The following is a 23,255-nucleotide window of genomic DNA, read 5'->3' as shown; positions in this document are numbered from 1 at the left end:
CCTCTTAGAACTGCTTCTGCTGTGTTACATAGGTTTTTGATTGTCATTCTTTTGTTTTCATTTGTCTCTATGTATTTTTTTAATTTCCTCTTTGATTTCTTAAATGGTTGATTGTTTAATAGCATATTATTTAGCCTTCATGTTTTTGTGGGGATTTTTTGAAGTTTTTTTTTTTCCCTGTTGCTGTTTTCTAATTTCATACCATTGTGGTTGGGAAAGATGCTTGATATGATTTCAGTTTTCTTCAATTTACCAAGGTTTACTTTGTGACCCAGCATGTGATCAAGCCTGGAGAATGTTCCATGTGCACTTATAAGCAATGTGTATTCTGCTGCTTTTGGATGGAATGCTTTAAAAATATCAGTTAAGTCCATCTGCTCTAGTGTGTCATTTAAGGCCTGTTTTTCCTTACTGATATTCTATCTGGATTATCTGTGCAATAATGAAAGTGGAGTATTAAAGTCCCCTACTGTTAGTGTGTTACTATCAATTACTCCTTTTATGTCTGTTAGTATTTGCCTCATATGCTGAGATGCTCCTATGTTGGTTACGTATATAATTAAAATTGTTTTATCTTCTTCTTTGATCGATCCCTTGATCATTAGTGTCCTTCGTTGTCTCTTGTAACGTTATTTTGAAGTCCATTTTGTCTGATATGAGTATTGGTACTCTTGCTTTCCTTTGATTTGTGTTTGCATGAAATACCTTTTTCCATCCCCTCACTTTCAGTCTCTATGTGTCCCTGTTCTGAAGTTGGTCTCTTGTAGGCAGCATATACATATATATATATCTATATAAAGTCTTGTTTTTCTATTCACTCAGCGAGTGTGTGTCTTTTGCTTGGAGCATTTAATCTATTTAGGGTGAAGATTATTATTACTGTGTATTTCCTGGTGGCTCAGATGATAAAGAATCTGCCTGCAATGCAGGAGACCCAGGTTTGATCCTTGGGTGAGGGAAGGTCCCCTGGAGAAATGAATGGCTACCCACTCCAGTATTCTTGCCTGGAGAATTCCATGGACATAGGAGCCTGGCAGATTACAGTCCATGGGTCAAAAGAGTCAGGTATTACTGAGTGACTAACACACACACATTCTTACTGCCATTTTGTTAAGTTAGTTTGGATTTGTGTTTGTAGGTCTTTTTTCTTCACTTCCTCTTTTGTTCTCGTCTGTTGTGATTTGATGACTAACGTAGTGTTGTGTTTGGATTTCTTTTTCTTTCTTATCTATTGTAGATTTTTGATTTGCAGTATCCATGAGGTTTTGCTATAACAGTCTATGTATAAAAAATATTGTTTTAAGTTGCCCAATATCCTGCACTTGTATTCTCATGATTGCTGATTTTGATATCATATTTGTGTGCAGATGATTTTCTAACTTTACCATATGTTTGCCTTTACCAGTGAGTTTTTCCATTCGTAATTTTCTTGTTCCTAGTTGGGCCTTTTCTTTTCTGCCTAGCATTTGTAGCAAAGTTGATCTGGTGGTGCTCTTAACTTCTGCTTGTCTGTAAAAATTTTAATTTTTTAGTTGAATCTGAATTAGAACCTTGCTTAGTAGAGTATTCTTCTGTTCTACAGAGTATCTGCTGAAAAATCACCTGATAACCTTATGGGAATTCCTTTGCACGTTATTTATTGATTTTCCCCTTGTTGCTTTAAATATTGTTTCTTTGTCTTTTAATTTTTGTGAACTTGATTATTATGTGTCTTGGCATTTTCCTCCTTGGGTTTATCCTGCCTTGGATTCTCTATGCTTCTTGGACTTGGGGGACTATTTCTTTTCCCACATTAGGGAAGTTTTAAGCTATTATCTCTTCAAATATTTTCTGGTCTTCTCTCCCTCTCTTCTCCTTCTGGGACCCCTATAATGCAAATGTTGTTGCATTTTATGTCCCATTTTATGCTGTAGACTGTCGTTTCTTTTCATTCTTTTTACATTTTTCTGTGGCAGTAATTTCTACCATTCCATCTTCTGGCTCACTTACCTGTTCTTCTGCCTCATTATTCTGCTGTTGATTCCTTCTAGTACGTTTTTCAGTTATTATGTTGTTCATCACTGTTCTTTAGTTCTTCTAGGTCTTTGGGTAAACATTTCTTGTATCTTCTCAATCTGTGCCTCCATTCTTTTTCCAAGATCTTGGATTATCTTTACTATCACTACTCTGAATTATTTTTCAGGTAGATTGCCTGTCTCCACTTCACTTATTTGTTCTTCTGGGGTTTTATTGCGTTCCTTCATGTGGGACATATTCTGTCTCATCTTGTTTAACTTTGTGATTGTGGTTTCTATTCTGCAGGCTGCAGTGTTGTAGTTCTTCTTGCTTCTTTGCTGTTTGTCCTCTGGTGAATGATGCTGCCTAAGAGATGTGCGCAAGTTTCCTCGTGGGAGGGCCTGTTTCCTGCCCACTGGTGGGTGGAGGTGGCTCTTGTTCTTCTGGTGGGCAGGGTTGTGCTCAGGCTGACTTTAAGCAGGCTATCTGATGGGTGGGGCTGTGTTCCCACCCTGTCGGTTGCTTGGCTTGAAGCCAAACAACCAACCCAGGAGTCTATACACAGGAGCCTATAGCTGTTGGGAGGGGCCAGGTCTTGGTGGCAGCCTCCAGGAGGCCTCAAGCCAATGAGTACTCCCCAGAACTCCCACTACTGCTCCAGTGTCTTTGTCCTTGCGGTGAGCCACAGCCAGCCCCAAGTGCCACAGGAGACCCTCTAATACCAGGAGGTATGTTTGGTCCAGGCTCCTATGAGGTCACTGCTTTTCCCCTGGGTCCTGATGCTTACCAGACCTTTTGTGTGCCTCCAAGAGTGGAATGCCTGTGGAATTCCTGCAGTCAGACTCCAGTGTCCTTCAAAGCCAGATTCTCTGGGGTTCCTCCTGCCATTGCCAGACCTCCAGGCTGGGGAGCCTGACGTGGGACTCAGAACTTTCACTCCTGTGGGAGAACTTCTGCATGCAATATAGTTATGTTCCAGTTTGCTGGTCACCTCTTCAGAAGGTACAGGATCTGGTTTTACTGCTGTCACACGCTTCCTCCTGTCTTGATGTGGCTTCGTCTTTGGATGTAGGATATCTGTTTTGGTAGGTTCCAGCATGTTTTTTTGTCAGTGCTTGTTCAGCAGTTAGTTGTGATTTTGGTGTCTTTTTTTTTTTTTTTAACTTTCTATTTTGGAGTATAACCAATTAACAATGTTGTGATTAAGTTTCAGGTGGAGAGCACAGGGACTCAGCCATACATACACATGTATGCATTCTCCCTCAACCTCCTAACCATCCCTTCCCCTCATCCTTCCCCCTGGCAACCATAAGTTCATTTTCTAAGTCTGTGAGTCTATTTCTAATTTGTAAAAATGTTAATCTGTAACATTTGTTTATAGATTCCTCATATAAAGGGTGTCATACAATTATTTCTCTTTCTCTTCCCATAATATGACAATCTCTAGGTCCATTCATGTTGCTGCAAGTGGCATGATTTCATTTTAATGACTGAGTGATATTCCAATGTATATATGTACCATGTCTTCTTTATCCGTTCCTCTGTTGGTAGACATTTAGGTTGCTTACATGTCTTGGCTATTGTAAACAGTGCTTCAGTGAACACTGAGGTGCATGTATCCTTTCAGATCAGGTCTTTTCTATGGATATCTGCTCAGGTTTGGGATTGTAGGGTCATGTGGTAGCTCTATAGTTTTATTCTTTAAGGAATCTCCGTACTGTTCTCCATAGTAGCTATACCATGGTCTTGGTGTTTTCATAAGTGGTAAGCCTACATCCTTCTACTCCTCCATCTTGTCTCCACTCAAATTTTACTTTTGTCTTGTGTATCCCTTAAGTAATTGTTGTAGTTACTTGTTTTTACTGCTTTTGTCTTTTAATCTTCATACAAGTTTCATAAGTGACTAATCTATTACATTTACTATTTACCGTTATCAGTGAGATGTTTACTTTCATATGTTTTGTTACTAGTTAGCACCCTTTCTTTTCAGCTTAAATAAGCCTCTTTAACATTTCTTATAACGTTGGTTTAGAGGTAATGAACTCCTTTAACTCTTGCTTCTCTGGAAAACTCTACATCTCTCCTTCAGTTCTGAATTACAACTAAGCCAGGTAGCATATTCTTATTTGGGAGTTTTTTTTTTCTTTTTCTTTTTTTCTTTCAGCACTTTGAATACAGACATACATAGAGATAGTGGGGGCGGGGGGAGGGGGCGGTGGTGGCGGTTAAGTTCCAGACAACCAAAATAAAGGAAATATTGCAGCAAAGCAAATCACACAAGTTGTTTTGTTTTCCAATGCATATAAAAGATATGTTTATACTGTAATCTATTAAGTGTGCAATGGCATTATGCCCTTTTAAAAAGTACATACCGTAAGTAAAAATGCAAGGCAAAAACCATTACAGTGGTAATATCAATGGCCACAGATCACAGATCACCATAAGAAACATAATAATGAAAAAGTTTAAAATACTGTGGGAATTACCAAATCATGATACAGAGGCATGAAGTGAGCAGTTGCTTTTGGAAAAATGGCACCAGTCTGCTTGGTAAACTCAGGTTGCCATAAACCTTCAGTTTGTGAAAAAAACACAGTATCTGTGAAGGACAGTTAAACGAAAAGAAAGTGAGGTATGCCTATGTATTGTGCCATTCCCTTTTGGCCTGAAGTTTCTCATGAAAAATCTCATCTTATGGGGGGTTCCAATAAGTTGTTTCTCTGTTGCCACTTTTAATATTATTTTCTTATATTTTCACATTTTAATTATTATGTGTCTTAAGGTCTTCTTTTGGTTCATCTTATTTGGAACTCTCTGGGCTTCCTGAAACTTGATGTCTATTTCTTGTCCCGAGTTAGGGAAATCTGCAGCCAATATTTCTTCACATAAGTCTTCTACCCTCCTCTTCTGTGAGTCCAATAGTGTGAATATTAATCCACTTGAGACTATTTCATGAGTCCCTTAAGCTATCTTCAGTTTTTTTTTATACCTTTTTGTTTTTTCTGCTCTGATTAGGTGAGTTCATCTGCCTTGTTTTTGTGTTCATTGATCCTTCCTTCTCCTTTACCCAATGTGTTGTTGAACTCCTCTAGAGCATTTTTCAATTCCATTATTGTATTCTTCAACTCTGTGACTTCTATTTAATACTTTCTTATAGTTTTTTCTCTTTGTTGAAATTCTCACTGTGCTCATCCATTCTTCTCCCTAGTTCAATCAGCATGTTTAAGAGCATTACTTTGAACTCTTTCTCTGGTAAATCGCTGGTTTTTCATTAAAATTTTCTTCTGAAGTCTTATTTTTTGGAACATATTCATCTTTTCATTTTGATAACTTGTATTGGTTTCTGTGCATTAGATGAAATAGCCACCTCTCTTGAAGGGTTAGCCTAGTATAGGAGATGTACCTCATCATTCAACCCTACCCCAGCTTTTGATTATCTCTTCAACCTTTCCAACTGTCTAAGCAGCTTATTTTATTATTTTTTAAACTCTTTCATTTTAAATTGGAGTGTAGCTAATTAGCAGTGTTGTGATAGTTTCAGGTGGACAGCGCAGGGACTCAGGCATACGTATTCATATATCCATTCTCCCCTAAATTCCCCAGCCATCCAGGCTGCCACATGACATTCAGCAGAGTTCCCTGTGCTGTACAGTAGGTCCTTGTTGGTTATCCATTTTAAATATAGCAGTGTGTACATGTCCATCCCAAACTCCCTAACTATCCCTTCCTCCGAACTTTACCCCCTGGCAACCATAACTTCATTCTCTGAGTTTGTGAGTCTGTCTCTGTTTTATAAAAATGTTCATCTGTTTTTGTTTTTTTTTAGATTTTTCACGTAAGGGATGTCATATGGTATTTCTCCTTCTCTGTTTGACTGACTTCACTCACTGTGACAATCTCTGGGTCCATCCATGTTGCTGCAAATGACATTTCATTCTAAGCAGGCTGTTTTGTTTTTCATAGCTCCCAGTAGTTGAGTATATGCTGAGGTCAGTTAGTGTCCCAAAGAGGAGGGTCTTAGCACCTAGATTCAAGCTGATTGGCAGGCAGACACCCTGCTAGCAACATTTAAAGAATGCAAATATATACAGTTCTGCAGGGCCACAAATGTAGGCCCCACTGGCCATCAGAGCCAAGTGACTTGAAGATATCCAATGGGAAGCAGTCACAAAAATTAGGGTTCCCATCTGGCATTGCATTACTTATCTCACCAGTCTCATCACGGACCCTTAGTTCTATACAGTTAGACTTAAAAATATATCCCCAGACATGTTCTAAGTAAAAATGCAAATAGGAGATATATAAAGCATATAGGATGTTATGCTGTTAGGACATATGCACACACCTTTTTTCCATGGACACATGTAAGTGCATAGCAGTAGGTCTGGAAGAAGGCATCACAAACTGGTCAGAGTGCTTATCTCTTAGGAGGACAGAAGATTGGAGTGAGAGGTCAAGGGACATTTTCAGGTTATCTGTCTGAACTTCTTTACAGTGAAAGATGTATTCAGTACTTTTGTATTTTTAATTTTAAAAATTTACTTAAAAGGAAAAGGTTCATTGAAGTTGAACTGACAAATGACACTTAGTGCTTTTAATATTGGAGAATAAAAACATAGTAATAAATTAACTTTCTAAAACGGACAATGGTTAGAAAATGTGGAGACTGGGAAATCTGTAAATGGGAAACACTCTGTAGCATGTTCCTTAGAAATCAGCAGTGCTCCCCACACATACATACATTCTGTGTCCAGGGCCTTTATCTTACCAGACCAGCTACCTTCCAGGTTTTTCTAACAGTGTGAGAAAGTCAACTCTTAAAAACATGTAGTTATAGAAAAGAAATGACATAAAGTTGCATGTTTTAATGTAAATCTACAGTATTTCTTTACCTCTCAGTTGGAAGTTTTAGGCACTTTAATTGTGTAATGTTTCTCTAGCATCCAGAGTAGCAGTTCTCAAGGCGGAGGGACCCTAATCAAAGAGGGATACAAACACATATCCCCACCAGGAACCCTAGGGAATGGGGAACCCTGGCTACTGGTGGACTGTGTGTAGCCAATTTGCTACCCTGCTTGTCTGAGGGGGATACAAGGCATTCCCTTTGAGGTCCAGCTTTAGTATGACATCCTATGTCCAAAAAGAAAAGTAAGTCATTGATACTAAATAGCCATACACATACACCAAAAGGTATTTTCCAAGTAGTCTTCTCTGCTGTGAAAAACAAAACCATTCTGTGTTTAACTTGGGTGGCTACTTTGCTATATACAGTGCTACAGATTTGACAGCATGGGACCAGAATCTTTGGTTCAGATCACAGTTGCTCTGCTTTCTAGAAGTGTGACTTGAACAAGTTATTAAATTATCCTTGCCATCCCCATCTGTTAAATGGGCATCATGTTAGGGGCCTCCCTTGTAATGTTGTTGCAGGTAGTAAATGAGCTAGTATAGCCATCTAGAGAATGCCTGGCATCCAGGAAAATACTTAATAAGCTTACCTATTACTTGAGTAAATGCCCATCTTTATAAAGTCAAATGATTATCCAAGACACCCTAACTTGATAAGTATGCTACAATTTGAACATGATACATGAGCTCAAGATGGGCCCCCAGTTTTATTGAGAAACCCATGTGCCCACACAGTATGTGTTATTAAGTGTTGGCTGTGTGGGGCTAACTTGGCTAATGGCCATGTTTTAAGGGCAAAACTTCCCTTGGACTAAGGCAGTGCTCAGCACACTGTTAGCCAGACCCCTCCTTCACTGAACCCACAGGACCTCTTCAGAGGGATCTCATTTATTCTCACTGGGCTTTGGTCTTTATTGAGAGAATTCAGGATTTAATAAACACATCATTGTGAGCCATCTCTGTGGCCGCTTATAAAGTAATAACAGAGATAAGATCTTAAGGCTCAGCTTGTCGTCCTCTCTGGCATGAGACAGTTTAAACCAAAAAAAGTAAATAAAAGCTCTGTCTAGTACACAGTGTGAATTCCGACTTTAAACAAAAATGAACTTTGATAGTAACAGCTCTTTATTCACTGGTATTGGCATCTCAAATAGCCTTGAGAAAAATTGTCAAAAGCAAGTGAAATGAGGTCTGCCTTCTTCACTGCATAGGTTGTGGATTTTGGATGCTCAAGGAAACAACCTTGAGTATTTTCCTGAACCCACCAAGGTTCTGGGCTGTGGGAGGAGTAAGGAAGTGCTGTCCCTGGGCTTTGGACTCAGGGGGCATAGTCCTTTGGCCGGCACAGGCAGGCTAACCTCACTCCTCTGGGTCTGTGTTGCAGGAATCATGTACCGCAAGTCGTGTGCGTCATCGGCGGCCTGCCTCATCGCCTCGGCTGGGTACCAGTCCTTCTGCTCCCCAGGGAAACTGAACTCGGTGTGCATCAGCTGCTGCAACACCCCTCTTTGCAACGGGCCCCGGCCCAAGAAAAGGAGCAGTTCTGCCTCAGCCCTCCGGCCATGGCTCCCCAGCACCATCTTGCTCCTCAAGATAGCCCTTTTCTTGGCACACTGCTGAAGGCGGAAGGAAATGTCAGCCCCTCCTGCATTGTTCTTCTGGCCTGCCCTCCCCTTGCTCCCCGAGATTCTTCTGGGTGTCCTTTTATTCTGGGTAGGGAGGGGAATCTGTTCTTTTAGTTCCTTTGGAAACAAAGAGCTCAGTGTAAAAAAAAAAAAAAAAGAAAAGAAAATCTTTGTGAGCTCTGAATACATAGAGCTTGAATTTTCAGTGTGTCCTTAAAGGAAGGAAGGAGGTGGAACGCAAGTTGGCCCCATCTGTAATCACAGTTGAGGCCAGGCTGGCAGCATCAGCCCTTAGCTGACACTTCAGTGGTTGTCTGCTTTCTTCCCAGGCCCGTCTTCCACTCCTGTCCCTGATGAGAGCACAGTTTCTTATATCACTGCCGCGTGAAGGTAACATGGCTTTCGTGTAAGGAGTGCCGGCTTAGCAGTCCAGCCTGCCTTCCTCAGCAGTCACACTTCATGCTCCTGAAAACCATTCCTGGTGGCAGGGTTGGCTGGTTTTGTCTCCGAGTTGGGTTCTGGTGACTCGTAACTCAGCTCCTGAGGCTTAGACTCGGGCTTGGCCTCGCTGTGAAAAGTGCTTAAGAAAACCTTGTTAGCTCTTGCAGAGGAACTGCTGCGCCGGGAAGCCGGGAAAATGAGCGGGAGGCGCGCAGAGCGGGCGCTGTCCATGGTGGAGGCCGCGTGGGCGCGCAGGTGCTTCTCCTGGTTGGCGTGCGGCAGCCTCAGGCGGCAGCGCAGCACCTGCCCAAACACTCTTCGGAACTGCTGCGAGGACACGTTGTACAGAAGCGGGTTGACAACAGAGCTCAGGTAGAAGAAGGTGTCTGAGAAGGGGAGGAGGATCATGTATGCCCGGAAGTAGGACTTGGTCCAGTCGTGCTTGGGTTTGGCTGCTGCCATGATCCTCCGAAGCTGGTTGGGCATCCAGCAGACGGCCAAGGTCACAACAATCAGCCCTGAGCAGTCAAGAGGGAGGGAGAAAGAGGAAAGAAATCATAAGGCCGATGACAAAAAAATACCCATAAAATATTTAGTCCCTCAGTTCTGTGCTTACTGGCAGGGAAATGATACCAATTTTTCAAGTTGTGCTTGATGGGATTTTTTTTTTCTTTTTTTTGCCACTGGCAAAAAAGAATTTAACACTGTTTTCAAGGCCAGGGGAGTTGACTGTGTTAAAGACCATTAAATGCTTTAGACAAGTTATTTATATCTGTTGATACCTGTTAATTTAAAAAGTGTTTTCATTGCTGTTTGTGTATCTAGAAAACATTTTATGTAGTCCATAAATCTTGTTTTGTCCTTTAGGTGGATACAGTATAGCCATATCAGATGAAGTAATATTTGTAGTTTAAAGAATGTTTGCATAGAGGTGATCCAGTGATATTTTGAAGACAAAGGGAAGTGGCATTCTTTTGGTAACAGAGAATTATATTTAGTGACATTAACTGTGCATTCCGTTTCAGGGGAGGCAAAACCGGGAGTCACCAAGAGTGTGTTTTGGGTATATATTTAGTAGGCATGCACACCTGTAATTACAATGTTCATATCTGCAATAGCACTTCTGTTTCTTTTCAGATGTTTTTAGCTGTGTCATATCTTCCACCCTCATTGGGGGGAAAAAGGTAATTATCCAAAAATAATGGAAAATACCTAACTTCAGGTTCATAACCCACTAGCTCACTTTTTGTTGCACTAAGCTTCACTGTCAGCGGCCCAGAAAAGATTAGGCCCTAAAAAGATGCCCCCAAGAGGATCAAAAGTTGACTACATGGACAGACGTTTGCACGCCCGTGTGTTTGCATTCTGAATCACCCCATCATTGCTCTCTTTACAACCTTTGACAGAGAAAAAGATGCTGTGTGATACTTGCTATCACACAGTATTTATCCACAGTGACCAAAAGCATCAGTAAAACAGCAGATGAAGATCAGGCACCCGCAGAGCATGTGCTCTCATCTCTGTAGGCGCCAGGACACCAAATGTAAGTTGCTACATAAACAGCTGATATCTTAGAGCTGTGTTTTGGATTTTTAAGAAATGCTTCCTCTCCTAAATTTAAGTAATAGGAAGAAAAATTCATTCACATTTTCAAACCCTCTTATCTTCTAGGAAATTACAGAGAAGTGATTGTTGGCAATGACCCCTCCTTGCCTCTAATCAATAGTAAATATTTCATTAATGCTCCAGGAAAAACAGCCCTCTTTACCCATCTGGGATTGGCCCTCCCACACACACTCAGGTGAGCATCCCTTGCCAGGTGGCAGAGGGGCCCTGGTTATGTTTTCTGGCACTGAAATTCCCCAGTCCCCCCACCAGTAAATCCTTCCACTATACCAGCTGTCAGCAAAGAGGGCCCAGGAAACCTGCTCCCCTTGTTAATTTCCAAGGGTTTCTCCTGTCCAGATTCAGCCCTAACTTGAATTACAAACCAATTTGCTTCTTTCCTTTGAGTTTCCTACCCTTTTCTACCCTCAGAACACTCAGTAAATCTAAAAATAAACTAGGCAAAGTAACATATTGATCTGATGAAAGGCACCAAAAAAAAAAAAAAATCACCTTAAGAGTACATTCTGAAACACCTAGTTACAGCTTCTGGATGAGAACAAAAATCAACATTTTTCTGATTATCAAAAAAAAAAAAAAAAAGCTGCATAGTAAACCAAGGACTTTTCTTTTCATTGCTCCAAGAGGGATGGGTGCATCCAGCCACCTGCACTATTCCAAGTGTGTTCTTAGGTTGTGTCTCCTTGTTCTTATCTCATGTAGCTCTGACTGAAAGGGTCATCTTATTAATTGTGAAGGAGCCAGGTAGCTCACTTTACCTAAGGGAAGCCACATATCTTTACCATGTTTTCAATTTTTTCCTCTTCCTTGCCACTGAATTTCTGAAAACAACCATCTTCATCTAAGGTCTCATTTCTAGAATATGGAACCTGAACACAGGGTTTTAGATGTGTTGCTATACTACACTGTGGGAGGTTGTACTTCGGGAGGCAAGAAAGAGCCACCTTGTAGTTATCATGGGTTGAACCTAGTACAGCTTCTAAAGCAAGGAGAAAGAAAAGGCAGGTGTGTGGGCAGAAGGAAAGACGTCCTACAATTTTGCTTCTCCTGTCCATCCTCTTGATCTCCTGTTTACATGACCCTCATTCTCCCATTAGCTTCACCCCCTTTGCCTGGTATCAGTTGTCCTTGAACGATCATCCCAGCAAATGAAGCTGAGTTCCATAAAAGACAGACCCAGCGACCAAGGTAGGGGGCAAGGGATGAGGGCAGATGAAGGACTGTGGCTGGTTTACAGTTTTAGCCAGAATTCTTGTTCCAACAGTTAAAGCAGGGGGGACCTTAGTCCAGTCCAGGGGTCCCCAGCCTCTGGGTTCTAATGCCTGATGATCTGAGGTAGAACTGATGTAAGATAAATAACGTGCGTAGTAATTGTAATGCACTTGAATCATCCCCCAACCTCTGTCCATGAAACAACAGTCTTCCACAAAACCAGTCCCTGGTACAAGAAAAATTAGGGACCGCTGCCCTGGTTTGAACAAGTAGCAGAAGATGGGGAACCAGACTAGAGATTTTCCACTGATGAGAAAAAAGAAGGCAAAGTTTAGACATGCAAGATAATACAAATTTGGGGAACAAGTGAAACAAGGAACTTAGTTAGAAATGGTCAAGGTCTAAAAGATGAGGCATGGGATAAGTCATAAGATGTAAGCAAGAAGGATGCTAATTGCTTACTGAGTTTTCCCTCTGTTAGTTTCAATGCTTAGTGCTCTCTGCTAATTTGCCGTGCATTTCTCATGACTGCTAAGATAAAAACTGCTCTTATCTTCATTTTATAGATGAGGATATTAAGTCTCAGAGGTTAGTTACCCAAGGGCTATAGCCAAGACACATGCTTACTGGACTTTAAAATCCACAAGCTATATATTTTTTTTCTTGGACACAATATTTTCTCTCATTTTCAGTATGAAAAAAGAAAGTAAACATGAACCAGAATCCCACTGTATATAACAGGTATTAAGTAGCACTGTCCACCATAACTGTAACATATATTGTCATTTTAAAATCTCAACCACATTCAAAGAGAAAGAGGTGAAATCAGTTTTAATCCAGTATGCCACAAATATAATTTCACACATGGTTTCAATGTGTTAACCAATCAAAATATTTATACAGTGTTTTACATTTTTTTCTCACTAAGTCTTTGAAACCCAGTGTAGCTTTTACAGCACATTTCAGTTGGGGCCAGCCTCCTGTGGCTAGTGGCTAAAGTAATCCTTCCTTCCCCCTCCCCAAAGCAGCAAGGCTCCTTATTTCTTCCTCTTCCCAGTCCTGCCATTGCCCACTACCCAGCCACATCCCCAGAGAGTCCTGCCAAACCAAGGAAACCCCCAAGGAATCTCCCACCCAGCCTGTATTTATCCTCCTAAGATTCTGACAGTGCAGGTAAACCGAGGTTTAATCTGGATCATATTTCTCATTACACATTCTCAGCTATAGCATAGACCAAGTCCATCCAATCTTTTCCCATAAAGCCTTCCCTATAAGGAATGACAAATTATTTAAAGCCTAAATTCTGAAAGCACACAGTTTTACATTCTAAGCCTTGCATAATCATTCTGGAATAACACAGACTGTGCCAGATACCTGCCAGAGCTGCTCGAATAAACTTCCCTATATCAACTGGAGGTAGGGAAAATAGCTGGTACCTTTCCTCTTGTGCTTTGAAACATGATTTCGTGCTAGGAAAATGGAGCACTGGACACACAGGTACAGCCAATGGCCAACGTGAAGTGTACGCCCATAGACAATGTGATATACAGGTTAGCCTTGGTGAGGAAGAAGGAGTCAAATTAGCCCCCTGATAAAATTGTTGTTTTCTATTAACAGGTAAATTGCTCATGTTTACATTTGAAAACAAAAGTTCATTATTTTAGATGACACGTTGCTGAGAATAAACACCATGTCCAATAGTAACATTTTATGTTGGCTGTTTACAATTGATTCAGCTCCAGTCTCAGCTTCTCCAGAGCTGAGACAAAGCTTTGAAATTTTATTCACGCCTTAACAGAGTATATTAAAGATTTGACTAAATTTACGTTGGGCTGCAATCAATTTGGACTTGTATATTACATTTGGAAAAATCTATAATCCTGTGGTCTGTGTGGTATAATATGTAGCCTGCAGATAAATGACTTTAGTGTGAACTTGAATGACGATCAGTGAACTGAAGTCAGTCACAAAAAGCAGGTAAACTGTTCTAAGGGAACTGTTGATAGATCTGTATTGTACTCTGGGTTTAGGAAAAGCTTCATATCTTATCTGTTTTTCCACATAAAGTACTTCCATTTTTCCTCCTTGATCACTACACTGACAAGAGCCATTAGATGGTGACACAGAGTTATTCTCAGCAGAGTAATGTTGTTTAAAAAACAGAAGTAATGCAGATGTCCGACAGCATCCCACACTGCAGCCTGACATTTCAACAGCATTCGAGTCAGCCTGCCTGGTTTAGTCTTCAGAAGTGCATTAAGCTATGCCGCCTGGGATGTGGCAGCATCGTACATCTGACACTCTCTTCTCCCCTCAAATCTTTAAAGTGAAGGTAACTATTTGTGAGTCCCATAGAAATGGCTCATCTTACAGTCATCAGAAAGAGGACCTGGAGACCAGTTAGAGATTCCCATGTCCTACACGAGACAGAACTGAGGCTAAGTCATTCGCCTAAAAAGATCTCACAGGTCAGGGTGGCAGGACCTCTGCTACCTTGCACACTGCTCAAACACTGGATTCCATCTGAGATTGACAAAGAAGGCTTTCATTATTTTTAAATGTAATAGGATTGTTTTGTCTTTCTCTTTTTGACTCAAGGGCTGACCATTCACAGTGTAGAATGCAGTGAGAGGCAGGTCCATCTCAGACACAAGTTCAAGTTAGCACGACACCTTCAGACACTGTATTCTGCTTTAAAACCAAGTCTCTCAAGAACTGACACATGACAAAGCTCTGGAGTACATATATTCCCCAAAAGGAAGTTGACGTTTATCCAAAGCAGCTGAAGAATGTTTGCAAAACAAAATATGATTCCAGGTGATGACCTGATGAGCAAGTCTATAAGGACACCATCTGTTCATCCATTTGACACCACCACCCCCCCACCCATCTATCTTACATAAGCATGTGCTGCAAAAGAATACATAGCTTCTACTAAGCAGAAAAGATCTGGAAATTCAGTCTTTTCTCAAGCCAAAGGTATTTTGTGTGATTTCAAGAAATCTCAGATTGACTCTTCCACCCATCGCATTGCAGCCTTGGGGAATATTGAGAATGATTTAGAATTTTTGTGATTAGTAGAGTTCTCCATCCTCTTCCTGCCTTATAATATTCTAACTTCTCCCTGACCCTAACCACAGTAAGCAGGAGTTAGACACCGCCTATCCAAGGCACTGATGATAAAAAGCTGAGAAGGACAAACAACCACAATCTGGTGACTTTTTACAAAGGGTCATAAGAGCAGACCCTGGCTAGAACATCATGGCAGCAATGAGCAATGCTGGCTGACCTTCCCATAGGTGGGAACACTCAAAGGAGAGTTTAAGAGTGGGTCAGTTCGGCCTTCCCTGGTGGATCAGTAGTAAAGAAAATGCCTGCCAACACAGGTTCGATCCCTGGGTCTGGAAGATCCACTGGAAAAGGAAATAGTAATCCACTCTAGTATTCTTGCATGGGAAATCCATGGATATAGGAGTGTGGCAGGCTACAGAACATGTGGTACCAAGAATCAGAAATTATTTAGTGACTAAACAACAGTTCTGGAAAATGGCAGCCAGGTCAAGAACACAGCACGAGCGGGGACAGAGGAATCAAGGGCTACGTCACTTTCTTACAGCTGCACAGCTCAGTGTGGCCAGAACAGAGGGGTGGGTGGGGATGGCAAGAGAGCACTGCATCAGGGTTTGTGGGTAGTAAATTAACTCACACATAGAAAGGTGGGGGACATCTGCTTGTCAACTGACATTTAAACCACAGTTGCTAGTGGAAAGTAAGCATATGGCTATTTGAATAAAGAGCCAGGAAGAGGCAAGTATACCCAATAACAGGCTTTAGCGTTTTCTTGATTTATATCTTTGTGTTTGCCAGTCTGCTCCCACCAGCCGAGACACGGATCTCACTCTCTGACTCCAGGAGCCCAAACTAGTACCAACATTGATTTAGTCTCTAACCTCTAAGAATAGCTATGAGGGCTTCCCTCATAGCTCAGTTGGTAAAGAATCCGCCTGCAGTGCAGGAGACCCTGGTTCGAGTCCTGGGTCGGGAAGATCCACTGGAGAAAGGATAGGCTACCCACTCCAGTATTCTTGGGCTTCCCTTGTGGCTCAGCTGGTAAAGAACTGCCCGTAATGCAGGAAACCTGGGTTCGATCCCTGGGTTGGAAAGATCCCCTGGAGAAGGGAAAGGCTACCCACTCCAGTATTCTGGCCTGGAGAATTCCATGGACTGTATAGTCCATGGGGTCGCAGAGTCAGACGCGACTGGGCAACTTTCACTTTAAGACAAGAGTTCTCAAAGAGGAGGTTCCTAGAACAGTAGCATCAGCACCACCTGGGAACTTACAAGCCAGACCTGCTGAATCAGAGACTTGGGGGCAAGAATCCACTGGTTGGTGCTGATTCTCAAATTTGAGAACCGCTGGCCTAAGAGAAGCAGAAATCGAGGCAGAATGTGGATTGTGGGCATTTGTGTGGCCCATCGCTGGTACGGACTTGCCTTTGAAGCATCACGTTTGAATGAGTGGAACTCTGAGCTGGCAGTAGCTCAGAAAACCCTCCCTCTGCTTCCTCCCCTTCCTTCCCCATCCTCTTCCTTCTCCTCACTCCTCTCCTTTCCCTTCCCTCTGCTGCTTTCCCCCTTCCCCACTCCATCTTTCCCCAAGATCACAGTAACTAAGCCATATCCAGCCTTGCTTATGTCACTGGCACACACCTCTTCCATTTTCTCCCACGGCTTTGAGATCAGGACTGCATCACCTGCAGGCAAGTCCCTTAATAGCTAACAGGTGGCTTCCTGCAAGGACGGTCAGCATTCATTGCTGTTTGCCAAAGGAAAGTTGGGGGGCTTTGGAAGCAGACGGGGTGTGAGGAACACAGTTGATGTCTGTGCACTGGACATCCCCACGTGAAGAGCTCCTCCCTGTTCTGTGTCCTCTGACCCTGCCAGGACTTGCCTGGACACCTCACAGTCACATTTCCCATGAGCCGTCAGCTTAAAGACCTTCATTTAAAACTGATCTGCCACCTTATTCTCCTTCCCAGTGAGAAATGGTCTTTGGGAGAAACTAGAAGAGCTGTTGGGATTTGGTTTCCAGAGAAGAGGGCAGGTCACAGCTTTAAAGTAATGCAGAGGCCACAGATGGCTGCTTCTGTCCATGAAGACAGATGGTCTGATGTCCTGTCCCTGCCCTAGCTGTTTGATGAAGCCCAGAAAAAGATGGTTCCCCCATCCCCAGTGTGGCTCCATCCTCTATGTAGAGGCCAGGGACCCAGATTCCAGATGGCCTGCAATTTGCTAAGCATGACATCCATCCCACTCTTCTCTGCAAGCTTCAGTATAAGAAGACAAACTATAAATCGCAGTAACAACATAAATATCAATATTTCTAAAACAAGCCCTCCTGTCTGGGAGCTGTAGGACACCCACTTGCACTCCAAGTAAGCAGCATTTAGGGTCGTCGTTGTGATTTAGTGCCTCTGTTCCTTTATGAATGCATGGTCAGTGATCAACTGGAATCTGTTAAATAAATATTTTTCTATGTGGGTCTCAACTGTATGCAGCTGTGTGGCTTTCTGAATCAGTTTCTGTGTGTCTGTTCTCAATCAGTTGATAGTGATGTCCCTGGGTCTGGGGTCACTACCTAAGCCCATGAGTGAAGCTGATCACTTCCTTCCTAGTAATGCACAGTCCGGGAGTAGTGGTAATGGGGACTGTGTTGCCCCCCAACAAGCATGTGGGGGAGGCAACAGATCATGTGATGACCAGCCATCCTCTCCAGATCATCAACTCATGACACCCCTGTGGCGATGACCGTGCCACTTATAAACACTGCTTCATGGCTGAAAAGCTGCAGTTTCTAATAGGATTTAGTTATTTGCAAGTGGTTGAGAATTAAAACCCCAGAATGCAAGCACTGAAAAAAAAAAAAAAACAAAAAACCTCAGCCATGAATCTACTGATGAGCCTGCAAAAACCCCAGAGAAGTGCCAAGAGAGGCCCCAGTTCACCCAGCCCAGGAGTCCAAACATCAGGCCTCCTAGTCTCATGGTGTTTGCACTGGTCACAAGCTCCCATCAGACCTAATGAAACCAAGCTACTCATGGATGGAGCAGGGTTCAGCCAAGCCCAAACAGCAGAGGCAACGCAGGCATTTTAGGAGCACAGATAGGTGCAAACATGCCTGATTCCTGGTTCCTGTTTGAGGTCCCTCTGTGCAGAGGGACTGGGACCCTGGGAGAACCAGCATTGGGTGCTTGTGACTGAGGCAGGCCAGGCCCAGCTGGGGCGAGCAACTGCCCAGTCTGTTCTTTCTGGTCCCCAGGCCCCCACACACTGATCCCTGTGCCTGGACCACGTCGTCCTCATGCTCTTCTCTGCCTCCTCTCTCCCTCTCCACTCCTCTCGCCCCACTGCCATGCTGGATCCAGCTCTTATTCTACAAGTTTCCACATAGTGTCACTGCCTCCAGGAAGCCTTCCTGGTCTCCACAAGGCTCTGTCAGTTTCCCTGCTATGGGATCACTGGCACCTTTACCACCAGCCCCTGTCATCAGAACACTGTAGCGTCAACTAGACTGTAAATTCCATGAGGTCAAGATGTTCCACCTTCACTATCCTGTCCTCAACACCTAACTGAACATCTTTACAAAGTAATTGCTCAATAAACATTTGTAGGATGGAGGGGGGGGGTGTTGGAGGTTAGATGAGGGGCTGGAGAAGAGAACATTTAACATGCGTTCACCTCATGTATACAGAATGCATTCAAAGCCAGCTTCCCCATCCAGAGGGGATCAGTACTAAGCCTCCTGATGCAGGGCCTCTGCCTGGATTATTTCCATTCTCATCCTGAGAAAAGGAGGAAGAGAGAGTAGGACTTGGAAGACGGGACCACCTTTTCAATCCAGCAAGGTCAGAACCTCCAGGCCCAAGGAGGAGGTCCAAACAGGGCTGAGAGTCTTGGGTCTTACAAGTGCCTTCAGACACGAGCAGCTTCAGTCTCCCAGTCCATGTGCTGTTCTCCCAGTCCTGAGTTCTCCATGCTATAAACCTGTTTCTTCTTTTTCTCTGCAAGATGGCCTCCTGGGGTACAGAATACAAGTGATGATCATCGGGAGAAATAGGATATAGAAAAGACACATGTTGGAGAACTTTCTTTTGCCCCAAAATACTTCACTTCAGGGATCCCCCATCAATCACAGCCTCCCATGAAGATGCTGCAAGTCTTTATGGGAGAAGCTGTAGCTACAAACCCAAAGCATAAGGGTTAGGGTTTGAATCAAAGGGGAAAACAGAGAAAAGAAGAGAAATCATTGAGAAGAGCATCTGATAAAGGCGGAGGGAGACATTTTCTACATTACACACTGTGTGGTCTCAGGAGGAAGAACTCTTGCAGTTATGACCCTAAATTTCCACCTGGGCACAACTTGTTTATAGAGGGAGAGGGTCTGGGGAGAGCAGAACATGAAAACATTTAAATCCCCAGATGAACAGTCCTCCCACTCTATGCCTGTCATAAAATCTCCAATGACAAATATTCTGGCACCTGTAATTCCACCTGCATCTGACCTAGGCAACTCCGCCTACCAAGCGATATTCACATTTTATCTCTAAAGCTCAGGCTTATTATATGCAAAATGGAGACGACAACAGCTCCTGGGATGATGAGATGAGATAATGGCCATAAAGTGCTAATAAGTACAATGCCTGGTACCAGATAAGGGCTTACATGAGTCATGACTAGCATCACCTCCATGATCACCTGCACCTCCACTGCCATGACCTCCACCTCCACCACCATCTCCAAACCATCACCGTGACCTCCACTGCCATCTCCATCTTCATGACCATCACCATCTCTAGCACACGTTTACCATCATTACTGTCTCTATCTCCTCTTCCACCCCTATTATCACCACCACTACCTTACCACCAACATTCTCACTGCCATCAGGACAGCTCCCAGAGGTAAGAGATCCAGAAGGCTGATTAGAACCACAGGATGTCACACACCTTTCAAGCCTCAATTCAAAAATAAGGCCCAGAAAATTCTGTGACCTTACCAGGATTTTCCTGCTATTCAGTAGCAGTTCGTTCGTTCAGTCATGTCCGACTCTTTGCGACCCCGTGGACTGTAGCCTACCAGGCTTCTCCGTCCATGGGATTCTCCAGGCAAGAATACTGGAGTGGGTTACCGTTTCTTCCCCAGGGGAACTTCCCAACCCAGGGATCGAACCCGGGTCTCCTGCATTGGAGGCAGACGCTTTAACCTCTGAGCCACCAGGGAAGCCCCAGTAGCAGTCAGGTCTCCTCAATTCCAGGCCACACAACTTTCCACCACCTGGAAATGGGGCTTTTGCTGCTTTGCCCTGAGACCCTGATTCATTTCTCTCTCCCTCAACACACATATATAGGTCTCAGGGTGGGAGGGCGGGGTGGTTAAGGAGCTAGAGAGGCAAGCAGTGGAGGCTGTAATAAGAGAAGAAAATTGATAGAAGGTAGGATTGTAAGAAGGAAAAATTTCAAATTCCAGGAAGACAGGAACCCCGAATCCTCCCTAACTTCCTATCCCTACATAATTCTTTTCCAGGAAGAATGACGAGTGGCATCTGGTTGATTAGGCTAATAAGGCCTCCTCTCCAGATGGCCCTGAGCTTCGCTTCTTCCCTCCATCTGCTCCTCCTCCCTCAGCACACCCACACCCACGCTCAGTGCCCATGGGTATGTCCACCGATAGTGCAGTGCAAAAGGGAAGGGCGGGGATTTGGAGTCAGACAGACCCGGGTTTGAATCTCAGCCCTGCTACTTACCAGCTATGTGACCATGGACTTATATCTCCACAACATGGATAAAATAACAGTATCTACTTCAAGGAATTGTGGTAAGAAAAGCTAAAGGATATACATGCATATAAAGTACAGAGCAGAGCAATGGTCAATGAATGGCCACTTGTATTACATACTATACAATCCAACTGGCTGCCCCAGGACAGAAGTAATACCAGCTAAAGTTAATCTACTGTGCATGTATTTAAGACACTCTTTTAGGCACTTAACTGACACTTGCTTATTTAATAAGCCCCACAAGATGGCCACTAGTTAGTTTCTTGGCTATTACACAGATAAGAAAGTTGAGATATGAATTAGTTAAATGACCTGCCCAAACTCACACAGTTGACAAGGTCCAGAGTCCATGTTGTTGGAAATGCTGCCCAGCAGCCTGCCCTCAGCTGGAGAGCCCCTGAGGAGGATCAATGATCAAATGCTTTCTGAATCCCAAATTCAAAGGTATTTCAATTTAAATGGCCACAATTTCAGAAATAAATTTTTTAAATGGGTGTCATGGTGCATAACAGAATCTCAACTGTCAAGAAATAAAAAACCCCCTCTAACACATCTCTATGATAAGGAAAAGTATCGTCTTGAAGAGGCCTTTTTACATGTCAGGGGAACAGGATAAACTTTCCTGTTACTATAAGAGGAGCTTGATGAAATTCAAAGAAGCAAACTAGCTTTGAATAGGAGTCTGACAGGCTCAGTTCAGTTCAGTCGCTCAGTCGTGTCCGACTCTTTGCGACCCCATGGATCACAGCACGCCAGGCCTCCCTGTCCATCACCAACTCCCAGAGTTCACTCAGACTCATGTCCATCGAGTTGGTGATGCCATCCAGCCATCTCATGCTGTCGTCCCCGTCTCCTCCCGCCCCCAATCCCTCCCAGCATCAGAGTCTTTTCCAGTGAGTCAACTCGTCTCATGAGGTGGCCAAAGTATTGCAGTTTCAGCTTTAGCATCAGTCCTTCCAATGAACACCCAGGATTGATCTCCTCTAGAATGGACTGGTTGGATCTCCTTGCAGTCCAAGGGACTCTCAATCTCCAGCACCACAGTTCAAAAGCATCAATTCTTCGGTGATCAGCTTTCTTCAGTCCAACTCTCACATCCATACATGACCATGGGAAAAACCATAGCCTTGACTAGACGGACCTTGGTTGGCAAAGTAATGTCTCTGCTTTGTAATATGCTATCTAGGTTGGTCATAACTTTCCTTCCAAGGAGTAAGTGTCTCCTGCTAAACATTTACATTTGATTGGATTTATTTGATGGGAAGCAAGAACCTCTATCCCACCCCCACTCCCAGGCACAGGAAGAGCTCAAGGAAGGATGCTTTCCTATGAACATCCATTTTAAAAATTCAGAGTTGAAGACTATTCTCACTCATCATAGGCTGCTCCCCTCCCCATAAATACAATCTAGAGTTTAGTTTCAAAGTAAATTAGAAAATGAGTTCCACTCCCCTTTATCTGCTCATATCATATAAGTTAGCAGTGAAATTCCTGGAACAATCTATAGCCAAATGCCAGAACAGGAGGCAAAAAAAAATGAAATCAGCTGATGGGAGAGATATCAAAAGAGATTTATGAAAGAGCCAAACTTATATTTGTGTTTTATTTAAGCCTGAAGGTCTTAACTGAAATCAGTAAAGCTCTCAGAAAAGTAGAGGAGATGGTATCAGGCTTATAAGATAGGGTTTTGTATCAAGAATGATCAGATGAGGATGCCTTCCTGTTAATGATTTGAAAATGAAATTACTGTAGCATGACATGATAAGAATAAATCCTTCCTGGTGGGTTTTCTTTTCAGAGGGACAAACAGAACTGTGAGAAAATAATCTTGCAGATTTGGGAACATTAAGTATCATCTCTCCAAGTGCAGCAGTTAATTGGCAGCCATGGACATTATTATTCATATTAAGTCCAGTTCAGTCCAACAATAATAATATCCTGCTTTAATTTTTAAAGCTATTCTGCATCTGTTACCTCATTTGCTGTCTCCCCAACCTGATGACCAAAGGGCAATATTATAGAGAAGAACAAATCTGACTTCATATTGGATCTATTTCTTTTACTTTCACCTTTGTTTTCTATTGCTTTTACTGTAAGTTAAGCATGTTGCCTACAGTCTGAAATACACAGGACGGCCCCTCCTCAAGGCTCTGACCTTTAAAGGTATAACACTTTTCCATTCATATAGAGATGAAAGTTACAGAGCAGAGAATAACATTTGTCTTGTTGGAGGTTTACAGAAACATCCAGACTTGATCTACACAGACAACTGCAAGAACAAAGGATTCCTGCACCAAGAAGTTTGCAGCAACACTCCGTCCAGTTTTAGCATGAAAGAAGCCTTAATGCTAACTCAGGCAAGATGATTCTTTGGGATACTAGTCTACCATCTTCTCAGTCTGCTGACTTTCCAAATAAAGTCTCTATTCCTTGCCTCAACAACTGGTCTTCTGATTTACTGCCCCATCATGAAGTGACTAGTGCAAGTTTGGACGGGGTAACTGCAGAGCACCTTCAAGCTCTGTCCCAGGTCTAAATACATCTCAATTCCCCTCTCTGGGTACCTTCTCCATGCCTCTGACTTGAGATACCGTCTCCAGGGATATACAGTT

The 23,255-nt window shown here is 42.9% G+C and overlaps 2 protein-coding genes across 2 annotated transcripts in view; one reads left to right on the top strand and one right to left on the bottom strand.

The window, feature by feature from the left end:
* LYPD1 (LY6/PLAUR domain containing 1) overlaps positions 1 to 8,523 on the top strand; it is a 56,721-nt gene extending 48,198 nt beyond the window's left edge. Inside the window, exon 3 of the mRNA XM_055397871.2 lies at positions 8,288 to 8,523. Within this exon, the coding sequence (XP_055253846.1) occupies positions 8,288 to 8,523 (236 nt within the window). The remainder of the gene's footprint in view (positions 1 to 8,287) is intronic.
* Positions 8,524 to 8,927: 404 nt separating this feature from the next.
* Positions 8,928 to 23,255, bottom strand: part of GPR39 (G protein-coupled receptor 39) — a 282,449-nt gene continuing 268,121 nt past the window's right edge. The window contains exon 2 of the mRNA XM_055397869.2: positions 8,928 to 9,487. Within this exon, the coding sequence (XP_055253844.1) occupies positions 8,979 to 9,487 (509 nt within the window). The 3' untranslated portion in view covers positions 8,928 to 8,978. The remainder of the gene's footprint in view (positions 9,488 to 23,255) is intronic.

The sequence above is a fragment of the Moschus berezovskii genome, chromosome 2 (assembly GCF_049115385.1).
Source record: "Moschus berezovskii isolate FMDL1 chromosome 2, NW_MosBer_1.0, whole genome shotgun sequence".
Classification (NCBI taxonomy): Eukaryota; Metazoa; Chordata; class Mammalia; order Artiodactyla; family Moschidae; genus Moschus; species Moschus berezovskii.
This window is presented reverse-complemented; position numbering and strand designations above follow the sequence as displayed.